Raw genomic sequence first — 17,739 nt, 5'->3', positions numbered from 1 at the left:
CATCTTCTGCAGAGGTTGGGAAATGTCTGCTGAGCGATCCCAGAGAAACTTGCTGAGAAGCACAGGTGTGAGGCACGTGGATTGTCTGACTCCTCCAGCTGCAAGGCCTCGTGCCACACTTTCCACAGAGTGAGCCTCATCTCATGCACTTCAGCTGCGTAGGAGTCAGTTGCCTGCTCTAAGTTGCTCATGCAGGCTGTCATTGTGAATAGACAGGCATGGAATGGTACTGATCAGGACCCATCAGTAATTACAAGCTGGGCTCATGGCTGGACATTGAGGAAAGAAACAAAATACCCAATATCTTCTCCCTGAGTAAATATGTGTGTCCGGTACACTGATGGAGCTACAGAGACTGCAAAAATAGAGGTGCAACAAGCCAAATTAGGACTGCAAAGCTAATCTCTGATCTGGACCCATTTACAGTGCTCGAGTTCGGATGCTTAGTCCAAGTTCCTGCTTGTAAAAATACTGCACTGAGAATAGGTTTCAGGAGTCCAGTGCTAGGAATCCAACAGATCCCTTGTGTGTTTGGGATGTGATGTCCGTTTTGCGAGGGGATAGCTCATCTGTGACAATTGAGTATCCAGCCCAGTTAACCACTGCTCCTGCTTATCGCTGGAGCTCTGTTTCTCCATCCCTCCACTGACCCAGTGCAGAGACCTGCAAAGCACCTCTGCGCACTACAAGCCAGAACCTGTTCCACTGCTCTCTGTTTCACAGTGTCTGAACCAGCAGACTCAGAAGAACAAACCTCAGCTGGATCCTTCACCCTCTGCTGGAAGCACTGCAGGATTCAATTTCCGAGATGGCTGACCCCAGTTTTTCAATCTTGAGGCAAGCACCCAAGACAGAGAAGCATTTAACCATGTGCATACATGTCATTGTTCAGTCAGAACATACTCCTGGGGTCGTTTCTCCGGTATCACTTTCCAGGAAAGAAAAAAGACCTTCCTTTGCTTTCCCTTTTGGCAAAGAAGATATACGTGCATGACAAAATTGAAGTCAATGGGCGTTAAGCACATGCTTGAATGCTTCCTTGAATGGGGAGCTCAATTTCTAATGTGGCAGTGATTTGTAGAAAGGATAGATGGAAACGTGGAGGGCTCTATTTTAAAGGTCACACTCACTGCTCCTATCTAATTCTGCAGCACTGCTGTGGTTACCACTTGTTCAAAGGCTCCCTGAAAACCATATAAACGCCAGGCAGATATGCCAGTCGTGACAGTAAGTCTGGATACAACCGCTTTATCAGACTATAACATGGCAGAATTAGTGCCCGTTACTATAAAAGAGTCAACAACGCGTGACATGTTTTACTCAGGTTTGCATCTGGGAACGGTGCCAGCCAGCGAGGGGAACATGACTCACGCACATACACTCAGCTCTCCCATTTTGCTTTAACGTACAGTCATATTTTCTTGAAGGGGGTGGCAAAGCAAATGTTTTGCTTTGGTGCTGCTAGGCAGACAGCATAGCTCTCTTCCACGTGAGCCAGCAGTGTCAGGGGGATGGGGGTGAGTCTGTAGCTGCCTGGTGGCATCCCGGCATGGGATCGGCAGTACCAGTCCAGTTTCTTGCACAAGCAGCTGCTGGATGGAGCGGTAGCTGGCAAAGAGTGTGTGGGGCACATGCAGCATGACGGGGTACTCACTTGACAGTCAGTCACTGCAACACAAAGTGACAAGGACACCACCTGGGAAATTTCTCCGCTCCGCTGCTCAGACTGTGGTATGCTTTATAACAGAGAGCAGCAGAAGGAAGGTGGTTTTAAAAATGTGCCGTGGGAAGCTACACTCAGAAGGCAGAGATGGGCACTAACCATCCCAGCAACTCAGTTAGACATCGAGGGTAAATGACTGGGGAGGTAGGACCACTTTCCTTTCCAATCCAGCCACTTGCAGCCAGGTTTTGGAAATATCAAACGGGGTAAGATACAGTATTGTTTTCCTTGCTCTCTCCATGTACAAAAATGAACGACAGCATACAAGTTAGCAGCATCTCTACGATGGTGAAGCTCAGTTCACCTTCCTTTCTGACAGGCTGTGCTCCCACGAAGGGCTGTGCTGTCAGGCAGCAGGACAGGCAATTCTCCTGTTCAAACTGCAAGCAATTCGGGCTTTGTAATGCACCTCCAATATGGCTAGTGGTGCTTGGTTTCCATCGGTAGCCTGGACGTGGCAGGGGCCAGAGATGCAAGCCAACCCCTATGTGAGAAGTAGCGGTGCTGTGCTGCCTGTGTGAGCCTCATTTTGAATGCTGTAAATATTAAGGAATGTGCTACTTCTTCCAACCTTCCAGCGCTCTGTCTCTGTGTGCACAGATGGGCGTTGGGAGACAGAAAGCCAAGTACAGCTAAGTGCACTGAAATGCTCTGCAGCTTTTTAAAATTTCAGCCAGCATCTGAATCTGTTTATCTAACCTTTTTTTTTTCCCCCTTCCCTCCCTTTTCTTTCTCAGAGAATTGCTCCTACTGTGCAGATGAAATGCACCAAAATGCAAACAAGCAAAATACGGAGCTGAGTGATGTTGAATGCAAGTTCCTCCATTGCCAGATGTGAAGAGAACAAGTGGTCTGAAAACTGTAATTTGTTTAAAAAAAAATAATTTGGTACTTCTGAGCAATTTGATGATTTAATGAGCACAGATGGATGTGGGATGAATTTCTAAGAGACAAGTGTTTAATGTATCTGCTCAGATTATTCTAGGACTAAGCATTATCCTTCCCAGTGCATGAAGGTAATTAATATTTCCCATTACGGCACGAAAGAACCCGTATGATCAGTTAAGGAATGCAGATTCACCAATGATATGGAAGTTAATTCATAAATCAATTAGAGAATCTTGCCTGCTGTGTATAATTAGGGTTACTTCAATTATAGCTTATTTTCAGATTTAAGACTGGAGAATCAAAATGCTAAAAATGAGAGGAAGTTCCTTACCGCCATATACTGCAATTGGAAGTATTTGCGCAGTTGTAGCAGTCTATATCTATTTACTCCTCATTCCAGCAAGGCTGAGCACGTCCCTCTGGTTCTATTCTGTTTCACTGCAGCTGCTTAAAATTGTCATTAGTTGAATGTTTCACTGTCAGGACCTCCCTGAGGTGAAATGAGAAATGTGTAGGATATTGGACTAGCCCTGGCATATTAAACAATATGTCCAGACTCCTCAACATCAAAGCTTTGAAAGCAGCACCTCAACAGCCAGCTCCAAGGCGCCAGGGAATGCTCTTCCCTGTTTCGTTTCATGGCTACGTTTAACTAAAGGTGCAGCATTCCACTGATGTAGTTACACCACTGCTAAATCTGGTTTATATTGATTTAGCTTTTCTTATAGCGTTAATCTAAACTGATGTAGACCAAATTAAGTGTGCCTAAATAGGGATTGGTTTTTCACTCTTTTCACTAAATTGGTTTTTCATGGATTTTAAAGACAGAAGACTACTGTAATAGTCTACTCTCACTGCCTTCATTACAATGCTGAAGGACCTGTCTGCACTTATTTCTGCTTCCAGTGTAATAGCTGTGCTCAAAGTACAGCACCTCTTTTAGACAAAACTCCCAATCCAGAATAAAAATATTCCCAAGCCTGTCCCTTCTGCAGTCTCTTACAGACTGGTTCCAAGCTGTTCCTAAGGCTGCTCCTTAAGAGATGTGATAGAGCTCTTTATATCACTCCCCAAAAGCACAATGTTTAAAGTCTTCCATTGCTCTTAGGATGTCCTGTCCTGCCTGATTTGCCTCAGAGTGTTCTTCTTACGAAACAGTTGAATTAGCTCTGTATCACTGGGTCTGCTCTCTTCTTGCAGACGACACCAGGTTGGGAGGGAGTGTTGATCTGCCAGAGAGTAGAAAGGCACTACCTTGGATAGACTGCATCGATGGGCCAAGGTAAACCGTATGAGTTTTAATAGGGCCAAGTGTTGGGTCCTGCCTGTTGGTCACAACAACCCTACAGGCTTGGGGAGGAGTGGCTGGAAAGCTGCCTGACGGAAAGGGACCTTGGTGTGCTGATGGACAGTTGGCTGAATATGAGCCAGCAGTGTGCCCAGGTGGCCAAGAAGGCCAATGGCATCCTGGCTTGGATCAGGAATGGTGTGGTGCGCAGGACTAGGGAAGTCATCCTGCCCCTGCACTCGGCATTGGTGAGGCCCCACCTCAAGCACTATGTTCAGTTTTGGGCGCCCCAGTACAGAAAGGACATTGAGGTGCTGGAGCAGGTCCAAAGAAGGGCAACAAGGCTGGTGAAGGGCTTGGAGAATATGCCCTACGAGGAGCAACTAAAAGAACTGGGGCCGTTTAGTGTGGGGAGGAGGAGGCTGAGGGGAGACCTTACTTCTTTCTTCAAATACCTGAAAGGTGATTGCAGTGAGAGCGGGGCTGGTCTCTTCTCACTGGTGACGGGTGACAGGACAAGGGGAAATGAAATGGCCTGAAGTTGCGCCAGGGGAGGTTTAGGTTGGATATCAGGAAAAACTTCTTTACAGCAAGGGTTGTTACGCACTGGAACAGGCTCCCCAGGGAGGTAGTTGAGTCACCATCCCTGAACATGTTTAAAAACTGTTTGGATGTGGTGCTCGGGGACATGATTTAGTGGTGGGTTGTTAGGGTAGTATGGTTAGGTTGCGGTTGGACTTGATCTTTAAGGTCTTTTCCAACCTGAGCAATTCTACGATTCTATGATTCATCACCATCCTCCCACTTCAGTCCTGCAAAGAGCAGAAACTTTACGTCAGACAGTTGTGGGTTCAAAGCCCAACTCATTTTTCTAGGGATTGCCGATCTACAGTTACATTCGATGCCAAACAGTGAATCAGGCTGCAACCTACTTACTATCTGCTAGTCAGCTATGTACAGTTTGCTCAGCACAACACTCTGTGGTTCACAGGCTAGATGCCTTAGAAAAGTTTGTTACATCGTCATTGTCACCTTCCCAGCCAAACGCCAAGCTGTACGCTATAAAACACTGTGTAAGGTGTGGACTGTCCTGCAGTAGCCCTTACTATGCCCTGCATCACCTGCTCCGTAACACTGACTAGATTCAGGGCTAGACTGACCTGCCCAGTGCATTTCATTTGGCCTCTTTCATACGATCACATAAAAACAGTTTCTTTCAAATTTCTGCAGCTACTGTTCCAAAGTTGCCACATGACAGCTCCATGAATTTGTGAAAACACTGGGATCTCATTTAAAAAGAGGTATTTGCCCACGGTATCTACTCTCTTTGGGCTGAGAAAGTAGCGCTGTCCTCTCAACTTAGATGAGGGCTGTCGTGGCAAGGCGCTGCTCTCCAGAAACGTGTTTTTAAATGAATGAAAATTAAACCAGCACTATGTGCCAGAGGTTTTCAATGAGCATAGGCACAGCCGCTCACAGTCAGTCTACAGAGCTGCAAGACTGTAACAATCTTTAAGTAAGTTAAACGTGCAGTCCTCCTCCAAATGCTGAGGATGCAGTGACCTCTGGAGATATGCAGCTTACCTTTCCCGAGGCAAAGGCTTGGGCTCTGGCCGAATAGCTGCCATGGAAGAGAGGGGCTGCCTGGCAGGAGAAGGGATGGAAAAATTCAAATCCAAGGAGCCTGTTTTCCTGTGCAGAGGCTCCAGCCCCATAGCTCCCTGCATTTCACTCTCGATAGGGCATGAGCCTGCCCTGCCGTGGCTGGAGAGAGAGGAGAGCTCTGGTCCCACTGCCCCTTGGAGGACTCCTTCGATGGCCGCCTGCGGGTCGTGCGTGGGGGACACGGATGGTGGTGAGCGTGACTTCTTTTTTGTTGATGCTCCTGCTAGAAGCTTCAGCAGCCCGCTCTTCTTCTCCTTCTGCAAAGTAACAAAGGAAATACGGGCAGTGAGCAGACATCCCTTGCCCATTTGCTTTCCTTTTGGAAAATCTCACTGTGAGGCAGGAAACTTCCCCAGGCTGCCTTGTATAGGGGTGGATTCAGGTAGAACCTGAGCCTTTGCTAATAAAGATCTTAGGAAAATCCCTCCCCATCCAGCAGTGCTGGACTTGTTCAGCAGAATAAGGATCTAGCATAGACAATCTCTATTTTGAAATCCACCCAAGCAGTGATCACGTGCCTCTTGAAAGAAACAGTGCAGTTGGTGGGACAGCGAAGGTACAGACTTCCCATGCAGAGAAGGAGGCAACCAGACTGCTGCTCTCTCTCTTCATGGGGAATCCTGTTCTCCAATAGAGAAACTCCCTGAAAGTAACACAGCAGGTGCTATGCTGAAAAACTTCCAGTGGGAAAGCAAGAGAACTGCTTGCTGCCTCATTTGCTGCTTGCCATTTTACTGCTTGATGCAGATTTACTGCAGGGAGAAGGGAGGCATGAGACAGTGTTTCAATACTTCTTTCCAGAGCGTGCTCCCCTCCCCATCCTGCATTACACTGCTGCTTGTACCCACATCTCCCTCGCAGAGGAGGTCACCTCTCCTCTAGTGTTAAGGTGCAAGTGTTGCCTTATGGCTGACTACAGACTGCAGTGTTCACACTTGGCAATCACAATGTCAGTGCATGTGTAGTTTCAAAGTTCTGCCGTGGTTTCTGCTACAGAGTAAAGCAAACAAGATAACAGCACTCTTTCAATTAAAGTGGGAAAAAAGCTCAACCTCTTTTACTGAAGAAATGCATTAGACTTTGCATGTTTTGTAACTGTGTGAGAAATTCTGCTATGTGTCCATCTCAAGCACACACAAATCTGGGGAGGGAAAAACGAGCCCAGCAACCACAATACTGATGGAACAGAACGATCTCTCTATCTTTGAGCAGGAACGCTCTTTGGAAATACAAGCCAACAATTGATTTGTTTGTAGACAAAATGTCCCATGCGAGGCTTAAAATGATGCTCATTTATGTGCTGACTGCTGAAGTCATTTCTCAAAGCAGCTTTAAAGAATAGGAGGACTACAACAAAATAAATATAAGCTTTTAGAAGACTCTGAGTAGTAAATCTACTTGTAAATGTACTCGGAGTATCTGATGTCTCTGCTGCTGCAGTTCTTAGTTGCTCTCTTTACTGTCGTGGACTGGTCAGAAAGCAGAAATAACTCAGATGTTAAGATCTGTACATGCAAAAGTAAAACACAGTTGTTATCACAATGTCCAATGATTTTTGAAGAGCAGAGTCTGAACTATGCTTCCAGGTGCTAGTCTCCTGGGACCCATTCCAACTACTAAGGTCTTTTGTCACGTATGGGTTACTTTGTAGATTAAAGGACCCGTCCTGCCAAGATGTTTACCCAGGCACAATCAGTGGGAGCGAGGGGAGGGCCATATGGCACCATTGAGTCAAAGCCACCAACTTCATTCCCCTGGGCATAGCAGAGGAGAAGACCAAATGTCCCTGAGAAACACCTCCTCTCCCTGACCAGGAGGAAGAACTCCTCTGTGCACGATGGAACTCACTTGAAGAACCAGAAAACATTTCAGCGTTTCTTTTCACTTTCTGATTAAGAAATATTGCTGCTGTCATCATTAAATCAAATTGTAAAGCTCTTCACAAAATTGAAAACCTCTCCTTTCCCCGTGGCTCCCTGAAACAATAGCTTGAATGATCCCAGCATACTGTGTCAATATGCATTTGAAGGTGTCTAAAGGTCAGTGACAGAATACAATAGCCATTGTAGGGCTCTGGAGAAATGGCTATTGTGCAGCAGTGAGCACTTTGAGCCCCTTTAATTGGCAGCTTTGCACATGCAAAGTAACTACAGGAACTAAAGCCCTGTATAATGATCAATTAATATTCCTATGTGGTAGCAGCTTTTCTAATTTTTGCTTCTAATTTAAATACCTTGGGCAATTTTCATTTCAAAAACCTTGTATGACTTAGGCCATTTAAGGCATAGAAGCCAAAATCTTTGGAAAGAAGGAAATACATACATTCACAGCCATCTGTGCATTAAGAAGCAGATGAGTCTGACAGTCAGCTAATTTTGTTTACAGGAACAGCTCCCACCCTACAAGGTTACTCCTGACATAAATTTCTGCACTGAAGCTGCTGTCCCTCAGACAGCAGAGAGCTGTAATGAACTGACTGAGGTACCCTTTGTTCTACTTTAACAAAAGGAGAAATAAGGAATTGATTTTTAGCCTCCTCGTAGTCAACTGTGCATCTTACTCAACTTTTGAGACTAAGATCTGTGGTCTTTAAAGAGCTCAGATGTTGTACTTCATTTGCTAAGCCTAGTCAAAAGTCCCAAAAGTCCCACTATGGCCTTTGGGGAGATATCTGGAGGTGAACAAATACAGAATGTCTTGAGAGCCGGGAGTGCAGACATTGCATCCAGCTCTCCCTCCCACTGAGTCTGCCAAATGTTCTCAACCTCTTCTGGTACTGCAGTGCCAGACTCTCTGCTGATGCTGCTCAGAGCAAACCAAGGACTGTTGGGAGCTGATGATTTGCTGTGATGGCTCTCATGAGAAACACATCGGTTTTGAACTTTCTGCAATCAGTAGTACAACCTAAAACTCATCAGGCCTCCTCTCATATGTAAACGGTCCTAAGTTAAGACTCCTTGTGCTGTGGGAATTCACTAGTACTCCAATGCTACGAAGTCACATGTTTCTTTGAGAGCAACCAGTCGTTTTCCATGGCTTTAACAGCCAAAAGAAAAGGGAATTTGGAACTGAATGTTAAAATGCAATCCCAGTAATGATTTATTCCAAGTGTCCAAGTATTATGAATTCATTTAATATTTAGTATAATAGCAACCATCCTTCATAAGAAATTAATTTAATATTTATATGGCTGTCCAAGACAGTCCTTTCTGCAGCAGTTTCACTGTAAATCAACTAAGCACTAATGGGCTGTACAGAAATGTTCACCGATTGGCTACAGACGCCGCTGGTTTTGAAAAGAGAGAAGTTTACAGAGGACGTTTCTGAGGACTGTAAGGAATTACGTTTTTGAACAACAAAAAAGATGCTTTCCTTTTTCCATTCATAGGCTGCTATTCCATTGCTTTCTAGGAAATCTTTACCGAAGCAGCTGTGTAATTATTGAGTTTTCTTTGTCTGGTAGCTATGTTTCCAATTGACTGCAAACTGTGTTTGACGTCCCTGCCTCCTGAACCCACCAAGGTCAGACCTTTGCATCTCTGTTGATGGATGGGTTCACAGTCCTAACGGCACTTCTCCCATCTCCTGGCTACTGCCCACATGTCCAACTGAATTTAAATCGTCACCTTTGTGTTGCGCAGGTTTTATTCTAGGAGGTTCACAGTCAAAACTTCCAAGCCATTAATTTTGTAAGGATCAATACCTTCTTTACAAAAAAGAGAAAGAATGAAATGAATCCCAGGCTGTTTCTAGTTAAGAAAAAAAAGGACCGTGAACACAGACAGTATATATAGGTCAGAATTTCTTACTTCCCTCACAAAGCCTAAGCTCAAGGCTCTGTTCCTATGGTGTAGCAAGAAGGAATCTCAGCGGAAATCAGTCTCTGGCAACACACGAATGGGACAGGCAACACTTCTGTGACCCTGAAGCATACATTTGGGAAGCCAACATTTAGATAGGTGCAAGTTCCCCTTGATATTTCGCTGTGGGAACATTTTGAAAAGTGTCTGAGCTTAAGAACCCATGAAAGACTAGATCAAAATTAAAGTCTCAGATATGTAAATGTTGAAATATTTTGCTTCACAGTAATTGGGGATGATTTTTCCCCTCATTAATAACCCCACTTGAAGATAATAACCAGCTCTTCTTTCAGCTTCAGAGATGAGATGAGCACAGAATGAAGCTACTTCGCTGATGACTGAGTGATAACAGAGTCCCATATCTGCAAAGTAATAATCATGCCATAATCCAAACACCAATTATACATACTGGGTTTATTAATACAGATCTTTTCTTTCTTCTTTTTTTTTTTTTTCAAACCACCCTAATAAACAGAAAATTCTGTTTTAGTTTTTTTTTTCATCTGCAGCTCCTAATACTCCATTTCCTACCTATCTAGGCTCATTAAATAAATTAGGAGACCTTACTGCAGCTGATAGAATATCTGGTTCCAGCCACTGAAAAGAGGCAATTTCTCATGCAACACCAGCTACATCAATAGATAACAGAGGCAGAGGGAGAAAAAAAGTTTCATTTAAAAATGAAGAAAAAAGAAACAAAACTGCTTAAATGCTGCCCTGAGCACTGAAGAACAAATGAGGAACTCACCAATCAGTCAGTACCCCCAAACCACCACTTTTATTGCTTGTTTAACTTGGCCAGTACTTGTTCCAGTAAATTTAAGTTAGTGTCTGGAGAGTAGTATGTTTTTACTCTGATTCTAACTAGGTTACTGGTGATTGATGCTTGGATGAAAGGAGTAGGGAGTAATGTGAATGATGTATTTTAAGGAAAAAGCTATTCAGGTTTTTAAAATCTGTAAAATTATTTGAGATTTTGATAAGTATTTAAAAAGCACAAAAACCAAACCGGCATCATCTCCAATGAAAACCTCATGTTTGTGAAGTCTTTGGATATGGATTTACCATTTGTAGTTTGTCATTATTTCTGATGAAGCATAAGTGATATGCTGAACAAGACAACAGTAATTACTTTTAAGTAATTACATTCAAGTAATTACTGTTCAGCAATTACTACACAAGCATTGCTGCTTTTAAGGAAGGACTAGTTTTGTATATTATATTATGTGGAAATACGAGGGCTGCTCTGAAAATAATGCCTCCTGTTTAATTATGTTGGCCCATGATGTCAGAGGTGAATGATGGTGGTATGGCAGTAGAGGTTGAACCTTCCCACCAATATTCCGTAACATTTTGTTGTTGTGTGGCAGATGGCAGCAGAGGGGCAGTCTGACAAAATGGCGTCTGACATGGAAGTGCAGATGAGCAAAGGTGTGTCACTGAATTACTGCATGCAGAAAAAATGGCACCCATGACATTCATCAATGCTTACTGAATGTTGATGGAGATCAAACAGTGGATGTCAGCACTGTGAAAATTGGACTGCATGGGCAACATTTTCCTTGCAATGATGTTGTCATAGCAGCTGTGAAACAGTGGGTCACCTCTGCTGGTGCAGATTTTTAAAAGAGCGGCATGTAGGCTCTTGTTCAACACTGGCAAAAATGCATAGCTACTGTTGGTGACTATGTTGAAAAATAGTATTTTTTAGCTGAGAATGTGCTCTATCAAATAGTGTTATTGTGCTCGTTGTTGTAGTTTCCATGGAAATAAATAGGAGGCATTACTTTCTGAGCAATCTATATGCCTGTGAAAGATTTAGTTTTTAATGGAGACAACTACCTCTGGCCAGAGGTCTATTATACTCTCAGTATATAAATATACTAAGGAACAAAAATAATTCATTATATAATTAGTTTTTAAATTCCAGCAATAGTAACATACGTACATGCACAATTATATTAGACTTATGGTCACTCACTTGTAAAATAAATAGCTAGTATTAAAGTTATAAATCACAGAACCACAGAATTGTTGGGGTTGGAAGGAATCTCTGGAGATCATCTAGTCCAACCCTCTGTGCTAAAGCAGGTTCCCTACAGTAGCTTGCAGATGAAAGCATCCAGGTGGGTTTTGAATATCTCCAGAGAAGAAGACTCCACAGCCTCTCTGGGCAATCTGTTCCAGTGCTCCGTCACCTTCAGAGTAAATAATTTTTTCCTCATGTTCATATGAAACTTCCTGTGTTCCAGTTTGTGCCCGTTGCCCCTTGTTCTGGCACTGGGCACTGCTGAAAAGTGCCTGGTCCCATCCACTTGACCCCTGCCCTTCAGACATTTTTAAGTGTTGATAAGTTATGCCTCACAGGGCATTTCATATGTTCCAAAAAACAAACTGCAAAAATAAATAGAAGTTCAGATCAGTACAGCAAAGCATTCAGGCACTTAATCACATGCTTTTGTTGAACTGCAGTGGGTGCAAGGCTCTACAGAGTACTAAAAGAGATACAAGGGGAATCTAAAAATATATTTGAATATTCAATCTAGGTGGAATGTTAGATCTTTTAAATACTGGAGCAAAGTTAAAGACTAATTTTCAGGGAGAAAAAAGATGAAGTGGAAGAGACTCAGCTATCAGTGGGCTTCCTGGAGTCTATTGCATTCATAATAGGCAGAAGGAAAAACTACTGGTACTTTAAAACTATGGTGAATGAGAGACAGCTCAATTGCTAAGCTGATGTTGCCTTTTTTTTCTGTGTTTGACGGAGAGAGAAGCTGATGAATTGTTATTTTTTTTAAATTTCATTGCTTTTCCTCATCTGTTATGTAGGGAATAGGTGATGGTTACGAAAAGGGTGGAAAGATATGCAACTTATTCCATGATCTGATTACAATTTGTGATTTTTTTTCAGTGGGAAAAGCTGAAAGAGAACACCAGGGAACTGAAAACTACCCAATACTTTGATAAAGTTACTCAAAATTGTGTGCTGATAAAGTGAAATATGATAACACCAAAGAAGGTGATGAAGCTATGGTCCTAGCCAAGTCCATGGCAACATTTACACTTATTTACAAGAAGCCAGTATCACTGGAAGTAACCACAAACTCTGATGGATGTGTTTCAATCTTGAGTTTAGTCCATCTCTTCCCCTGAAGTGTGTGCAACCTCTCTGGGAGCTCAAAACAAGGGAGTAGACGTGATATCCTTCCACACATTTGGCATTCATTTCTTCTTCTCACTCAACAAGTCAACATAGCTATTAGTTAATACTCAGTCTTACAAGGATTCCTCATCTTGTATTTCCAGAAGGAAAACTCAGCCCATTGTAGATCTGGGCACATGCTGCAAATCCCAAGTGGAAGCAGGTAACTTCTTTGGGGTGAAAAGATCAAAGTCACCCTTCCCCTACCTGTATCTCCTGCTGGCTAACTTGAGCAATTCCTCTGCCTGGTAGATTTTGTGAATCCTATTTTCTAGGCACTTATTTCTACTCACGGGTTAACTGGGAATTAGGAGTTCCACTACACAGCAACAGCCTTAAAGGTAATAAACCTCAGTGCTCAGCAAAAGTTAATGCTCACTGTGAAACTGGCTGAAAATCAAGTGCTGGGTGTGTTCCAGGAATACAAATCAATAACCTAAAGTATACACATGCTACTATTGACTCTAAATTGGCTATTTTCACTCAGAAAGGGAGTCATTCCTAAAACTTTATACTCAACAGCATTAGACACAGCACTGCTACCGGCCAAGGGGAGGGGCTGTCCCGCTCTGCCCTGTGCGTGCAGCCTCACCTCCAGCACTGTGTGTGGGTTTGGGTGCCACAACATAAGGACATAATGCTACTGGAGAACGTCCAAAGGAGGGCTGCAAAGGTGGGGATGGGTCTGTAGGGCAACGTGTGCGAGGAGCAGCTGAGACTCCTTGGTGTGCTCAGCCCAGAGCAGAGGAGCTGAGGGGAGGCCTCCTGGCGGCTGCAGCTCCTCACAGGGAGCGGAGGGGCAGCGCTGAGCTCTGCTCTCTGGGACAGCGACAGGGCCCGAGGGAACGGCATGGAGCTGTCAGGGGAGGGGCAGCTGGGGCTTAGGGAAAGAGGCTGCACCAGAGGGCGGTGGGCATGGAACAGGCTGCCCAGGGCAGTGGGCATGGCCCCGAATGCCGGAGTTCAAGGAGCATTTGGATATTACTCTCAGACACAGGGTTTAAATGTTGGGTGGTCCTGTGTGGGGCGAGGAGTTGGACTCATTGATCCTTATGGGTCTCTTTCATCTTATTCTATGGTTTTATGATGAAAAAGACAGAATACTGGAAATTGCGAGGAAAGAGCCAGTGAATGAGGCAAAAAAACACTGCAGAAAACAACATCATGGAAAGCACTGCCATGTTTGCCTTCTTGAATACCATATTCTGTTCTGGAAAAGGGTCTCGGAACTACAAACAGTGCAAAGAATGGTAGCGAGGATTAGAAAGCAGACATCTGATGGGAAATAGGATAGTGGCCTACAGAATACATCTCTGCACAGAGCAGGTGACTTGGGAACAGATAGGTTGTTTCTCACAATGCAGGAATTAGAGGAAGCATAATGAGATTATCAGGCACATGGCTGAAACAAAAAAAATAGGAAGCACTTTTTCACATAACACATAATTAAATACAGAATTCCTGCACACAGGATCCTGGAAGCCAACAGTAAAATCAGGTTCAAAGGGGATTAGATAAATTAATGGAGAAGGCTGTTAAAATAATGGTATGGATCCAATCTCTGCTTCAGGAAGTCTCAACACGTAGATGAAACAGCACTTAGAGCATATACAGGGTGCCCCCACCTTGCTACAAAGAGATCATAAGATCAGTGATGACGATTGCTACAATAAAGAAACAAAGCTATTTGAGCAAGAGCATAGGAAACAGAACAAAGCCAGGAGTGAGCCCTCTCCTGTACTGTCCCAGTTTTGGAAACTCAGCTGTTCAGAAATTTCATCAGCTGCAGGTGTCTGAGAGAGTGCAAAAGGCAGTCATTGGGATGCAGTGTCAGCCAAGGAGGAGATACAAAGGGTTGGGAAGTGCAACCCCAGAGTACTTTCACAGCTCTGCAACTGCAGATTCCTCAGCTCCATCTCTGTTGAGCAACACAGCACAGACCAAGGGCTGAAGAGCTCACCCTGCACCAAGAAGCCACAAAAGTACAGGTGATGGGGCTGATGATGCCCTGCTGCTTCCAGGAACACATCTTGCTTCCTAACCTGGTGTCACACTGCCATTGTACATACCAAGGGCTTACTTGGAGTCAGCATGGAGGTCTCCTACATGGTTTCAGACCAAGTCTTGAAGATCTACCCTTAACTGAAGTCCAGCAAATTACAAATCTTTTAAATTTTATTTTAATGTATAAACCTGGTATGAATTAATGATTTGGGACACTCTGGAAGACTAACTGTAGTTTCTAGAGAATTTAACAGATGAACAGAGTACGAGCACCTTTCTGAAAAGTTAGGGTCATTTATTCATGCTAGAAGAGAATCTATCACAGCTTCACTGACAACACAGGATTCTGAAATGAGAAAAAGATGTACAAACACAGTAAATGTTAGACTGCTTAGAATTAGTGTTTTTAAATACAGTGATTTAGACTGACTGGTTAGTTTGCTGCTTCTTGGCTCTTGTAAGGAAATGAAAAAGATTTATTGGTCTTGGGGAGCACCGGGGGCAACACTCATGTTTTGCAGAATGCCAAAGCAAGCTCACTCACCAAACACTTGAATGAAAGAGAACCAGTGACAGAATTCAGGATGTGCTTTGACATACTCCAATCATACACATACTTAGCTTTGGCTCTCCCCATTCACAAAGGATGGATTTCATTTCAGAAGCAAGCAGTTAAAATCACACGGTCTTGATCTATAATCTTATTAAATAAGAGACAAGTGAGATTTGTATTTTTATGGAAACCAGAAACATGTAGGTAAAAGGTTTGTATTAGTGGAGGTCATCTTGTCCCTTGTCGCTGATGAGTCTATTCCCACTTGGTTGATATTGTTGCAGCAGCCGTGCCACCTCAGGCTGTAATTTCAGCACTTCCAATGAGCTAAATAGTTTTGGGGTGGCTGGCACTCAGAGGGAAGATTGCTTGTGGAAAATTCAGGCATCACAGCAGGTATATTTTTCTCTCAAAATCAATTCCCCACAGAAGGGAAAAAGGGTTGCCTGTGCACAATGAAAAATTGGTAGGATTTGTGTGTACCAGACACTCAAGTACATTACAGTGAAATAATTCCTACGAACAATTCACCAGTTCATAAAAGATGCATTTATCTAGAGACTGAGGAGACAGCTGAGACTGACGGAACTTATCACAACTGCATGGACTCTGGCCCAGAGGCTACAAATGCAGAAGCTCCTATTGCTTGGGCAATGTATTTCTGAAAATTAGCACTAGTCTTTGCAATGCTTGGGCGAGGGGTAGGAAGGAGTGGGCCCTGACGGCTCCCAGGTGACCTGACATTATAGAAGCAGGTTTTGGACACAATCAAAGCCATGAACATGAACATTTCTCTCTCTTGAAAGGTTACCCTCCAGTTTCGGCAGCTCCCACAGCATCAAATTGGAGCATCTCAAAAGCACTATTCTTAGTGCAATTTGTGTGGAAAAAAATCAGGTCTTGCTCCTGCTTCCTCCTGACCTCATGAACATCCTTTAAATGAATGCTCTTTAAAAAAATGAAGAAAGAAACCCAGAATCATTTTAAAGGATTAAAAAGTGGCTGTCAATGTCAGAAGGATGCCTGGGCATGCAAACGACAATTTCGTTGATGAAGCAACCAAGGCACTGTAGCTTTCCAAATGTCACAACACTTGGATTCTAATTACTGCTAAAGCTCTGTGGTAGTAAAAAGCTTGCTAGAAGCTGCTAAAACCAGGTAGAACTTGTTATAGCAGCATCCTCTCTTCGGCAACAATCAGGTTTCACCTTTCTTCCTAGTTTTGTCTTTTTGCTACTTAAAAATAAAAATGGAGCGAGCAAAGACAATTTGCTTAAAAAAAGCAATATCCTTATGCCAAAGTCTGGACTTGGGAAGAATAATATTCTCCTTTTATAAATTAAAGATCAGAGCAAGAAGGATCATCAGTGAAAAAAACCCAGACTGTTGTAAACCAAATAGAACAACCAGGATGCAAGTAGGGAAGGGGAGACCATAGCATGGTGGCTTTTTTCCCTTTTTGTGCTGAGTTCATTCTGTTTCATTCTACCGTCCATCCTATCTTCCTTTCCTTTGTCTGTTCTACCCAGTTTTTCTTCCACGATACATGGCCTACGGGTACAACCATGTAATTAAATACAATTGAGTTAAACTGCTAGGCAGTGAGGCAGCAACGTCAGCTCAGTGCTCTTACATGTGACTACTGCACAAATAACGAGCAACAACAACAGGTACACAGCACATTCCTCTTTGCTCTACCAACTAGTTGTCTAATAGAGAAGAGGACAGAGTGACCTGAAATTGAAGGTAGATCCTGCCAACTACCAGCAAAAATTGGGCAATTTTAAAACAGAAGCTCAAAAGACCTCTGTGAAGGTGTCGGTGACATAGACCTCACATCAGAAAATGACAGAAACTATATAAAGACAAAATCATGGCTGAGCTGGAGCAGAAATGACAGCTTTGTCGTAACAGTTTGTCTCATAGATGAAGTTGAAAAACCCTTTACACAAGTCAAATAAAAATGCTAGATTTCCCTTGACCATAGTGGTTGATCAAATGATGTTGCATAAAGACTGACAGCCTTTCTTATTTTCATTTTAGCAAAACAATGTGGGTAAACATTGATTTAGAATCATCCTATCCTCAGTCTGACCACAGCTGATTGCAACATCTCTGGCTGTAAATATAACAGAATTAGTAGCCCATTAGCTAAAGCAATTATGAGTTCTAGTCAAGCTCCTGTACTTATGATTACTGTTGATGTATCTGACGGTCTTCCTACAATAGAGCAGACAATATGATAGGTATCTTCTATGGGTTTGTCCTTTTAGCTTCCTCCTGCTAGGACAGCAACATGTGTGTTTGAGGGATCCCTTCCAGGCTCATGCTTTCTCTATTTTAACTCAGCAGCATATGTACAAGAAGTCAAACTGCAGACAGACAACCACCTGCTGCCACTTGCTTTGCAGTGTGTTCCAGGTAATGATTTACTGTCAAATGGGAGAACATTTCAAACAGGTGCCAACAGTGCTTGTCTTAGGCCCAGTGCTGTTCAATCTTTTCGTTAATTACGTGGTAAATGAGCCAGAGCCGCACTTCTAAAACCTGCAGTAG

At 43.3% G+C, this 17,739-nt stretch overlaps 1 protein-coding gene across 1 annotated transcript in view; it reads right to left on the bottom strand.

Annotated features, from left to right (window-relative positions):
* Nucleotides 1-17,739, bottom strand: part of SH3RF3 (SH3 domain containing ring finger 3) — a gene marked incomplete at its 5' end in the record, with an annotated part of 238,431 nt that overhangs the window by 6,896 nt on the left and 213,796 nt on the right. Inside the window, one exon of the mRNA XM_021401318.1 lies at nt 5,484-5,821. Within this exon, the coding sequence (XP_021256993.1) occupies nt 5,484-5,821 (338 nt within the window). The remainder of the gene's footprint in view (nt 1-5,483; nt 5,822-17,739) is intronic.

Source organism: Numida meleagris, chromosome 1, assembly GCF_002078875.1.
Source record: "Numida meleagris isolate 19003 breed g44 Domestic line chromosome 1, NumMel1.0, whole genome shotgun sequence".
Classification (NCBI taxonomy): Eukaryota; Metazoa; Chordata; class Aves; order Galliformes; family Numididae; genus Numida; species Numida meleagris.
Note: the sequence above shows the minus strand (reverse complement) of the source record. Positions and strands in the feature narration are given on the sequence as shown.